The 12681-nt window shown below is 42.6% G+C and overlaps 1 protein-coding gene across 1 annotated transcript in view; it reads right to left on the reverse strand.

Moving 5' to 3' along the window:
• LOC311061218 (uncharacterized protein) overlaps positions 1 to 8082 on the reverse strand; it is a gene marked incomplete at its 3' end in the record, with an annotated part of 79943 nt that extends 71861 nt beyond the window's left edge. The window contains exons 1-2 of the mRNA XM_084079772.1: positions 7985 to 8082; positions 5438 to 5506 (exon numbers count right to left, since the gene is read on the reverse strand). Coding sequence (XP_083935898.1) covers positions 5438 to 5506; positions 7985 to 8017 — 102 coding nt within the window. The 5' untranslated portion in view covers positions 8018 to 8082. The remainder of the gene's footprint in view (positions 1 to 5437; positions 5507 to 7984) is intronic.
• Between the last annotated feature and the right edge of the window lie 4599 nt (positions 8083 to 12681).

Consider the following 12681-nt stretch of genomic DNA (forward strand, 5'->3'; position numbering starts at 1 on the left):
ATGCAGCCTAGTTTGTCCTTGAAGCAGCTGCAGTATAACTAACTATGCTCTCTGCCCTGTGCTCTTGGCAGAACTAGCCTACTATAGAACTATAGAACTGCCCTGAGCCTTGAGATCGAGGCTAGGTGGACGGTGGAAGTCACAAACGTAACATGTGGACCTGCGGGGCGCACCGTTACTCCGATCCATTTGTACCATTTGTAACTATCCATCATTTGTAACTACAGTCCGGGGACCCTGGGGGTCCCCGGACTGTAGTGTATTGAGCTATGTGGGCACCCGTACTGGGGAGAAACCAGAAGTGACCGAGTCACGTGATATATGCCGGTGTCTGTGTGCTAGGACTGACTGTTGATATACTACTGAATAGGGGTGGGACAATATATCGATATATCGCGATATTTCCTCCCGCGATAAATAATCGATATTAATTTTAAAAAAATCAATATTATTTTTTTTTATTATTATTATTTTTTTTGTGATACGTTGTTTTTCCAACTCTGTATTTGTGTAATGATGATTTTTAACTGTTTGGTGCTATTTTATGTGTTTATGAATTGAATACAAGGACTACCGTGATATATCGTTGGTGAAATTTCTTGCAATATATAACGAATATCGTGATATCGCAATATATCGCAATATATTGAATATCGTGATATATATTGTTATCGTGGGCCTAATATCGTGATATATATCGTATCGTGAGGTACCCATATCGTCCCACCCCTACTACTGAAGAGACACTAAATGATTGACTCATTGATATCTAAACCTGGTCTTGTGTCGAGTTCTTTTACAACAAAAGACATACATTACATGGTGTCAGAAGACAAACTGGAGAAAGACGGCGAGAATGGCACATTTCAAACCACCGCCGAATTTGAGTCTGGAGGCGAATCTCGCAGAGAATTGGAGGACGTGGCTGCAGCGCTATGAACTTTTCTGTGTTGCCAGTGGAGTAGCAGAAAGGTCGGAAAGAGTGCAGTGCGCGACATTCCTTCATGTTGCGGGAGAAGAAGCAATAAAAGTGAGTAACACGTATGCCATCACGGATGGGGAGAGGAACAAGATTGCAGTGTTAAAACTAAAATTCAAAGAATACTGTGAGCCAAAGAATAGTGGCAGCGGTGGCCTAGTGGTTAGAGGGGCGGCCTTGATACCGGAAGGTCCCTAGTTCGATTCCCCAATTCATCACATCAATCATGAATCACCGCTGAATAGCCCTTGAGCAAGGCTTCCATGCAGGGTCCGGCTGGAAACAAGCTTCGTGCTTAGTCCGACACCCTGGGTAAACAACAAACTTTGCTTTGCTTTTAGCCTCGGAAGAACCTGCCGTACATAAGGCACATGTTTTTCACCCGTATACAGGGTCCGTCAGAAACAATAGATGCCTATGTCACGGACCTGAAATATAAGGCAAAAGACTGTGAATTTGGTAACCTATGAACTCACTGATACGTGACAGAATTGTCTGTGGGATACGTGATGATCAAGTGAGAGCCAGATTGCTCAGAGAGGCTGATCTCACGTTGGATAAAGCACTTGATGTGTGCCGTGCCAGTGAAATAACGTTCACTCAGATGAAAGCGTTACATGATGAAGTAGAAGTGCACAAAGTTAGCACAGCAAGGGCATATAAAAAAGGAGAATACAGCTTTAAAGAAAGCCCAATGACCAGTGAAAATAAAGTTGACTGAGACCGATGTGGCTACAAGCATGAACAAAGAAAGTGCCCAGCCTATGGACAGACGTGCAGGAAATGTGATAGAAAAAATGATTTTGCAAAAAATGTGTCGTGCAAACAGTCAACCCAAAAACAGGAAAATGCATGTTGTGGAACAGACTCAGGACACTGACAGCAGTGAAGAGGAAATGTTCATTGGAACAATTGAGATGAGGAGCATAAAAGCAATTGAAAATGCAAAAAGTGACCAAGACAGATGGTCTGAAATTTCGAATTGACACTGGAGCTGACTGTAACGTCATGTCAGCCAAAACGTTTCACATGTTAGATGTAAGTGGAAAGCTACATACATCCAGCTGCAAGTTAGTGGCATACTCAGGCCACAAGATGGAGCCTTTGATCAGGACGTCAATCACATGTCAGTACACGGGTCAAAAACACAGGATTGACTTTTAAATAATAGAGAGAGATGCTCCAGCCATCCTGGGAAGAGAATCAAGCACAAAGCTGAAGATGGTAAAAAGGCTGTATACTGTAGCATGGAAAAAGAAGAAAACATGCAAAAAGACTATGAGCATCTCTTCTCTGGACTTGGCTGTTTACCAGGTGAGCACAGCATAAAGATAGACCCTGTAATAAGGCCTGTGATACATGCACCTAGGAGGATCCCAGTTGCTCTGAGGGACAGAGTGATTGAACAGCTTCAAAAATGGAGCAGTCAGATGTGATCACAAGGCAATCTGAGCCAACACAGTGGGTGAACAGCATGGTGACAGTTGTCACGCCCAAGAAGATACGGATTTGTATGGATCCTAAAGATCTGAACACAGCAATAAGAAGAGAGCACTATCCACTCCTCACAGTGGAGGAAGTGGTGTCACGCATGCCAAATGCTAAATACTTCTCTGTGTTAGATGCAAACCAAGGATTGTATCAAATAAAGCTGGATGAAGAGAGCTCCAAGTTGTGCACATTTAACACACCCATTGGAAGATACCGTTTCAAGAGGCTTCCCTTTGGCATCTCATCAGCGAGTGAGGTGTTCCAGAGAGCTGTGGCCCAGATGATCGAGGGATTGGAGGGTGTGGTCAACATCATTGATGATCTGCTGGTCTGGGGGGACACATTAGAGCAACATGACAAGAGACTGAGCTGCTGCAGAGAGCAGATGAGAATGGCCTGAGGTTCAATAAAAGCAAGTGCAAGTTCAGAATGAGGTCAAGTACATTGGCCATACACTCAGTGCAGATGGACTGAAGCCTGATGGAGAGAAGATAAGAGCCATTGTGCAAATACCCCCACCTGTTGACAAGCCAGCCTTGATGAGATTCATGGGAATGATTCAATATCTAGCCAAATTCCTTCCTAATCTGTCTGAAATCTCTGCACCTCTAAGGCAGCTGCTGCAGGGAGAAACAGAATGGCACTGGGAGGAGCCTCAACAGCAGAGCTATGACAAACTGAAGCAGCTGATCACCGGAGCTCCCACTCTGAAATATTATGATGTCAACAAGGCTGTGACGCTTGGATGCCAGCTCGGAGGGCATTGGGGCTGTGATAATGCAGGATGAACGACCTGTGGCATACGGCTCAAGGGCGCTCACAGATTGTCAACGCAGGTACGCTCAGATCGAAAAAGAGCTGCTAGCCATAGTGTACGGATGTGAGAAATTCCATCAATATGTATATGGCAGAGAGGTCCAGGTCGAAAGTGACCACAAGCCACTAGAAAGCATTTTCAAGAAGCCACTGCATCAGGCTACCATGAGACTGCAGAGACTGCTGCTGCGCTTACAAAAGTACAACATTGCAGTGACATACAAGCCAGGAAAGGAGCTTCACATTGCAGATGCTTTGAGCCGTGCTTATCTACGTGAGCAAAAGGAGGATCTTCTGGAAGAGGAACTGCAGGTGAACTGGATTACACCACAGTTGCCTATATCTGAGGAAAAGCAGGAGATGTTCAGGAATGCTACTGCACAAGACCCAGTACTGCAGGAGCTAAAGAACATGACAATGCGAGGATGGCCAAAAGACAGGTCTGCAGTATCAGACAGTGTGCAACCGTTTTGGACATTCAGAGAGGAGATCAGTTTTGCCTCAGGGCTGCTATTCAAGTCAGAGAAACTCATTGTACCACAGCAACTGAGACCACAGATGCTTGACAAGATACACGAGTCACACTTGGGCATGGTAAAATGTAAAGAAAGGGCCAGAGATGTTCTTTATTGGCCAGGCATGTCCACCCAAATTGAACAGGTTGTAGCACAGTGTGCTGTCTGCAATGAGCACAGGAATAGCAATCAAAAAGAGCCACTGATCTCACATCCCCTACCGAATAGACCATGGGAGAAGGTTGGCACCGACATGTTTCACAGCAGTGGCTCTGAATATCTACTATGTGTCGACTACTTCTCCAAATACCCAGAGATAATGAGACTGACCGAAACCACCAGTAAGGGTGTTATAACTGCCATGAAATCCACATTTGCCAGGCACGGAATTCCAGATATTCTGGTCAGCGACAACGGTCCTCAGTATGCCAGTGCGGAATTCAAGAGCTTTGCAGAGAGCTGGGAGTTCAGTCATGTCACCTCGAGTCCACACTATGCTCAGTCAAATGGACAGGCTGAAAAAGCTGTGCAGACAGTTAAAAGGTTGATTAAAAAGTCAGGTGACCCTTACATAGCGCTTCTGGAGTACAGAAATACACCACTGGAAGGTGTGGGCCTGTCACCTGCCCAGATGCTGATGGGGCGTCGGTTGAAGACAAAACTGCCAGTATCCACCTCGCTACTCACCTCTGAGGTGGCACTCAGTGTTCACAACAAGTTAAAGGAAAAGCAAGCTAAACAAAAAAGTTACTATGATCGCCATGCTAAACACCTACCTGGGCTGCGTGCTGGAGAAAATGTAAGGATGCAGTCTGGTGACATTTGGCAGCCAGCTATAGTTCTGCGGGAGCACGAACAACAACGTTCCTATGTGGTGCGTACGCCTGAAGGCAGGATGTTCAGAAGGAACAGGAGACATCTCAGGGAGACGGCTGAGAGAGAGTTTCCATCTGCTGCTGCTGAGCAAGACGTGGATATGAACTGTGACAACCCAAGGTTTACTGATCAGGACAATTCACATGCACAGACCTCAGCACGCACTCCTCAGGGGCACAGTGACACCACTGACTCTCTCGCACAACCTTATCGCACTAGATCAGGAAGACTGATCAAAACTCCAGCAAGGTTTAAGGAGTAGAAACACAAAAAGTGGACTTTAAATGATGTTGCACTATAACTGTTTGATATTTACCTACATATGGTTACGAAAAGTTGATTTAATTTTGTTTGAATGCAGTAAGCACCTTTGATTATCTGGAAGAAATATTGCATACTGTGCCTAGTGATTTATTTGTCCAGGTGTTGCTGCTATGTTCTGTCATATTTGATTTGACAACTCTGTAAAAAAAAAAAAGAAAAAAGATATGTTTTGTCAATTGTGAAAAAATCTTGAGAAGAGGGATGTAGTGTATTGAGCTATGTGGGCACCCGTACTGGGGAGAAAACCAGAAGTGACCGAGTCACGTGATATATGCCGGTGTCTGTGTGCTAGGACTGACTGTTGATATACTACTGAAGAGACACTAAATGATTGACTCATTGATATCTAAACCTGGTCTTGTGTCGAGTTCTTTTACAACAATTGACATACATTACACGGACCCCACTTTGAGAACCAATGTATTAGAGTACATACCCGTTGATGGACGTCAGCTCTCAGATGTTCCTCGAAACTAGAGATAGAGCAACAGGCCTCAAGGCAGACCTAAAACATGGAAAACACAATCAATGCTCTTTCAGCTACAGGAATGTAATAAACTAGAGGGTCGGGGCGCTGCGCGCCCCTCCCCCCTAGCCGCTGCGCGGTGCTTTGTGTTTGTTGGTCTCTATAATATATAAAGCCATAATAGGAGATGTTCCCAATGGAGCTATGCCCAAATATGGAGTGTGTTGTCTGACCTCACTTGGGTCTCGTTGGGCGGTGGTCGGCGATGACGCTAAGGAACAACATGGCCGACTGTAATGTTGTGAGTTTGTGTTTGCCGCAATTAATTATGCTGCGAGGGGGCAGATGTGTGCTGAGCAGTATGAAGTGGCCTACAGACTGCGCGTAGTAATTCTGCACGTTGTGGCGTGTCTTGTTAGTGACATTGATATGTTGTTTTTGTGTTTAGTCCCACACAGTGGCAGGTTTTTTTTTTGGGTTTTGGGTTTAGAAATGTATATATAGATATATATATATATATATATATATATATATATATATATATATATATATATATATATATATATATAGATAGAAGTTCAGGCCGCTACGCGGCCCTCACGTCTAGACGTGGAACCGCCAATCTGAATGATATGCCCATATATGGAGATCTCTGCGTCTGTCATGTGCCTTTTATGGCCATATATGGAGATCCCTGATGTCATCAGTATATGCCCAATTGCCCATATATGGGCATACTGATATAACTATTACTACAATATATTCATAGGGGTGGGCAATATGGCAAAATGATGACTATTAGCCATTTTGGCGAACTCTCGCTAACGGCGTTCCCTACCGGGGCAACAATATGCGTGATGTCAGCGTGGTTCGCTACGGAGTCAAAATATGTCCCAAAGAGCGAATTCAAATAAACTATTAAAAGTAGACGATACAGGCATGATCGCATTTTAGGCAAAATGTGTCTGAAAATTGGACATGTGGTCTGCTAGAACATAGCGACAACGATAACACGACAATGTTATTTAATGGTAACTGTCACATTCTAATACAGCCCAAAACCCTTTTTTAACCTGCTCTGGTGGCATGCCTCACTGCGCACTGAACTGCCAACCCCAACCTCTCGTGCTCGAATCCCGCGGCCGGCACTCTTTTTCCGACAAACGCGATTTTTTAATTTTTTGCCAATAAAGTATAGTTTTTGACCGCAACGGAGGCGCGCCGTCTCAAGCGAACTTGAGCCACGAAAGGCACCGCCGAGCGAGCTAAAGCCAGCGAGTCGCCGTGCCGAACGTTGCGAATCGGTACATAACTCCAATCCGAGTTATGTACCGATAGGCACAGAATCGTAAATCATGTTTTGGGGCGAGCGTTTGCAAATGTGACTTCTGGCCAATCGCAGAGTGTCTTTTCCAGGACTTGTCAGAATCTAGTTGTATAAAACTATCACGCAGACAGGATAACAGTAACCCAGAAGTCTTACAACTACAGGAATGTATAGATAGATAGCCTACAGTATGTGTGACTTTGAACAGATTTGAAAGAGAGAGAGCATACAGTGGAGGAAAAAGTACTTTTCTTTTTTTACTTAAAAGGTAGAGTAAGTGATATTTTTTGGTAATGTTCTTTTTTTTTGTTAAAAAGGTTAAAGCGCTATATTCTGATTGTAATCATCATTGCTACAGAGTGTTTGTTCGGTCACAGGGGTCTCTCCAGCTCTTTAGTAAATAGAATATAGCACATTTTCAGGTAGGTGACAACATTTAAGCCAATCAGGAGAGAGCACTGAAAATGCATTTTCTGTTTAATAAATAGCCAGAGAGACATGGAGACTCCTTTTACTGAACAAACACTCTATAGCAATGAGTATCAGAATATAGAGCTATTTAACACTTATTTTAACCAAAGTAAATCACTTACCCTGTATACCTGTAGGTACCATTATCAATATTGCAATGTAGAAACACCCTTGCAAGTAAAAGTCCGGTAATCAAAATTTACTTGAGTAAAAGTACAAAAGTATTGGCATCAAAACATACTTTGAGTCCCAAAAGTAAAAGTACTCATTATGCATAATGTCCCATTTCACAAGGTATCATAATGTATTAAAAATATTAGATATTTAAAAAAAATAGCAGATCTAGCCTCACAATGGGTGGCATTGAGAGCTTGTAGATCTGCTATTTTCAAATAGCCAAAGTTTAAATAGGGTTACTGCAGTGGTTACGTTTTGTAATAATAATTGCAATCTACAAAGTAACTAAAGTTTTCATATAATTGTAGTGGAGTAAAAAAAAAAGTAGGCTTGGCTACAATAGCCTATGTGCATATCAGATAGTGGCGTAGAAGTAAAAGGGTAGACAATTGGAAATACTCCAGTAATGTAAAAAAAAAATACCTCCAAATTTTACTTAAGTACAGACTGTACAGTACTTGAGTAAATGTACTTAGTTACTTTCCACCACAGAGAGCGAGAGAGGGAAAAGGCAACAAGACTATTGTGTGTAGGCTACAAACCTGACAGAACAGTCCTCCTCGTATTTGAGACATGAATAAATCCAACAGAACTGACCAGGAGAAATTACTTAATAAAAGGATCCGACATGGAAGCTGAAAAACTCTTTGTTCCTGGACCTGGAGAGAGAAACGTGCGCGTTTGACTGACCTCTCCCTTTGCTTTGCGTAGCTGTCGCTCAACCCGACCATAACGGACTAAATACAGGGGAGGGATTTAACACATTGGTTCTCAAAGTGGGGTCCGGGGACCCCCAGGGGTACGTGAGGGGGTTCCAGGGGGTCCCCAGATAAATGATGGACATGAACCAAATGGACCCTTATGGGTCTGTAACTCTGAGAGCGTACAAATGGAACCAAATGGACCCTAACGGGTCCATTTGGTTCCATTTGTACACTCTCCGAGTTAAATGAACATTGATTTTACAATATGAATTGGGGTCCCAGAGATAGAAATGCCATTAAATGGGGGTCTGTAGACCTAATGCATGTTAAACTGGGGGGTCCTTGAAATTAAAATGGTTGAGAATCACTGCTAGAGCCGTAAAAGATCTTCTCTTATGGGGGTCCCTGGCATATCTTTTCAAATGGGGGTCCGCGGGCTAATAAGTGTCAATTTGGGGGTCCTTGACCAAGGGCGTATCGTCATAGAGGCCAATGGGGCCATGGCCCGGTCTGGAAAACTCTGCTCCCCCAGGGGAAAAAAACAAAAAATCAACATAACAACATTAGCACCTCATCACCCATTCTGTTGTAGCCAACCACAGAAATTCGCCTTTGTTTTCAAATCGGGCTTATTTGCATTCGGCCGGATTGTTATGGCCATTAAAAACCGGTTTCCCCGTCAAAGCAAAGCAAAGCAAAGTTTGTTGTTTACCCAGGGTGTCGGACTAAGCACGAAGCTTGTTTCCAGCCGGACCCTGCATGGAAGCCTTGCTCAAGGGCTATTCAGCGGTGATTCATGATTGATGTGATGAATTGGGGAATCGAACTAGGGACCTTCCGGTATTAAGGCCGCCCCTCTAACCACTAGGCCACCGCTGCCACTTGTCAAACCATCGTTGCGCGAGCCCCCCCCCCCCCCCCGCCGGCCCGCGAGGGGGGTTTAAGAATCTGGCCCGGTCCACGACTCCACGTTAGAACCCACCATACGCTACTGTCCTTGACATGAAAAAGTTTGAGAACCACTGATTTAACAGCCCCGTTTGGACCCTCTCCCTCCGCTCCACGATGAGGTCCCACAGCGTTGGCTGCCGACAGATGACGACGCCGGCGAACGGCGGCCAATATTGTTGATTCTTACCCTTTGTCCGCACATCGTATACAAAAAGTAAGGGCCGTCCTCCCTGCTCTTGGATGTTTGGCATTTTAGCGGTCAAGACATTTTCACCGACGGGTTGAAACAAGCGTTTAAATTGATGTTTTTTAGTCAGCCGGTGGCATGTTTTCCCGATGCAATCTTAACTGGAGCAGTACAGCGCATGCGGACGGGGGTTGACTGGCCACACGCTGACTAAAATAAGCTATTTAAACACTTGTTTCAACCCGTCGGTAAAAAATACTTGACCGCTAACATGTCAAACATCTGAGAGCGGGGCGGAATACCTTTATTCTTTGGATACGATGTGTGTAAAAAGGTAAGAATCAACAATATTGGCCAATATCCGACGGTGTCGCACTCTGCTCTGCAGGCACCAACATCGATAAAATACATCTACGATAGTCTTGATAAGGCTAATACAGGGTATAAAGCTTTTTGAAACAAATAACAGTAATGTTTTGCAGTCACTTTGGGACAAATAGCAGGTTGTTTTCCTCAAAACTGTAGTATACAAAGCCTCAGATTTAAAATGTGTTTAAATTCCCATGTTGTTTTAAGTTCTGCCAACAGAGGGCGCCAGATAACAGAAATAGACAGACAGTGGTGTAAAGCAACTAAGGACATTTACTACTGTATCAAAATAAAATATTTTGAAAATAGCAGATCTACAAGCTCACAATGTGTCGCATCGCGTTGTGACGCATTGTGAGCTTGTAGATCGGCTATTTTCAAATGGCCGAAATGTATATAGGGCTGAAGTGGTTAATGTATGTTTTGTAATAATTATCAAAATCTACAAAGTAACTAGTAACTAAAGTTTTCAAATAAATGTAATGGAGTAAAATTACAATATTTGGATCCGAGATGTAGTGGAGTAGAAGTAAAAGTATTGGAAATTGGAAATAATCAAGTAAAGTACAAATAACTCAACATTGTACTTAAGTACAGTACTTAAGTAAATGTACTTGGTTACTTTCCACCACTGCACATTGTGTCCTCAATGTGTCTTCAAAGGACCTTACCCAAAGTCACAGCCTGGTCACACATCCGTCCACACAGACACGTTTATTCCTTTCTCAATATTTCTAGAATAAACAATGTGTTGTTTATTATTTTACAACCCAGGTTATCCCAAATGAGGCCAACCTGTAGTCTGGACACACACATACAACATAGTCACACAGATAAGTACACTCACTCACTCTCACACACACACACACACACACACACACACACACACACACACACACACACACACACACACACACACACACACACACACACACACACACACACACACACACACACACACACACACACACACACAGTCACTCATTAAAGAGACAAAGGACACCGGGTAACACATGGTTTACAATTAAGTGTACATACATGCACGACACATGTACGCACGCACAGTCTCACTCCAATGCCTTATAGGGACAAATACTGCTATCTCCATCCATGCACGTTTGTCTAATACACACACACACACACACTCACTCACGCATGTATGCGCACCTCCATCACGCACAGACATCTGACCCCACACACATGTGTACAGTGAGAGCACATACATACACATACATGGACAACCAGCCTATAAGTACTTTAGACAGGACAATAGCCCCAGAGCTCTTGCTACGCCCCCTTCCACCGACCACATGTAGCAGCAAGGCCTCCTGTACCTCTGTGCTGTTTTATACAATAAACCAACTTAAGGAACTCGTACTTGTCTGGACCTTCCACCTATGTTTCACACTTGGACAATATACTACAATTTGTCTCGTAGTAAACCTTGTAATCACTCCTGGCAGGATGGACCTAACGTAGGACAAAAATAATATCATGTATCAACCCCTAGATTACATTACGTAGAGTTTGCCTACAATCTACAGTTGGGAATCTACCTTCAACAACAACAACAACAACATGCTACACTGTGACTGCGGGCCTGCATCTGTGTGTAAGCATGTGTGTGTCTCACTGTCACACATTGTCAGTGGTGGAAAAAGTACTCACATTTTTTACTTAAGTAAAAGTATCAATACTGCAATGTAGAAATGCTCTGTTACAAGCAAAAACGTATGATATTACAGGAACATATAATTCATATCATAATATGAAATAAATGTTGGTTTACATGTTGTGACAGTAATTGCATTGACATGCAAGTGCAGCTCTTATTGTAAATATAAGGTTATGAGATAACCACCTGATAACCTTTATGAGTATAAAATGTTCTCACTAGGATCAAAAAGGCAAATGGAGCTAGAATCACCCTGGCCTAATAAATAATCTTAAAATTGTCAAAGAGATGTGTCATGAATAATGTGATCGATTATGATTGAGTAACATGCGGGAGGGTTATGTGGGGAAAAGGTCATGTTCCTGAGGTATTTAAACAGGGGTAAAGGCAGAGAACAGGGCCTTTATGGGACTTGATTGATTCATTGAATATTTTATAAAGACAGAAATGTAAAACAGCACGAGCACAGTCAAACACTTTGTCTAAAAGGATATATATATACATATATATATATATATATGTATATATATATATATATATATATATATATATATATATATATATATATATTATATGAATAAAATGTATTTTGTCCAATCTGTATGGTAGACTATGTTAACTTAACTTATACTATTGGGGTGGTTGTGTTTTGTCTCCCTGCCCTTCTGTTGAGACATTTAGATCGTGTCAAAGTTCATGTCATGTAGACACGGGATCTGACATGAATTTTGACCTGATGGTCGAGATTCAAATTATCCCCTGAGCAAGCAGGCAGGCTCTATTAGCTCAATGGTAAAAAATGTCAGCACTTGCGCAGGAAACCGGGTTCAAATCCAGGGATCCAGTAGAAGAGGAAAGTTACATAGTGCAGCTTCAAGACCGGGAACGCATCTGTGTCACTTTAGATTAGGATAGCAGATCTACAAGCTCGTAGCGCAGCTACTAGCTTGTAGATCTGCTATTTTTGAAAAATTGTGAAAATTTGTACAAATCTTTGAATATACTGTATGTATATATTTTCAAAGAGCACATTTGTAACTCAAATCTTTGCTTCTGGGGGTCCCTGGAACAAAATGTTTAGAGATGGGGGTCCGTGGCCAAATACATATCATTTTGGGGGTCCTTGATATGAAAAGGTTTGATCGGTCTCAGGCCTTAATGGGTTAAACAGATAAAGGTCCTGTACTTGCTTCAGTATTTGGTATATTTGGTATATAATATCATTACACTGTATTGCAGACCAAAACCCCAAATGTTACTTTTGAAATGAAATATAATAGCCTATGTAAGAAAAATACAACTTAAAATTAATCAAATGAGTTCATCGTGCATCATCAAATTGATTGATTGAAT

Source organism: Gymnoscopelus microlampas, assembly GCF_963454915.1.
Source record: "Gymnoscopelus microlampas genome assembly, chromosome: 15".
Taxonomy (NCBI): domain Eukaryota; kingdom Metazoa; phylum Chordata; class Actinopteri; order Myctophiformes; family Myctophidae; genus Gymnoscopelus; species Gymnoscopelus microlampas.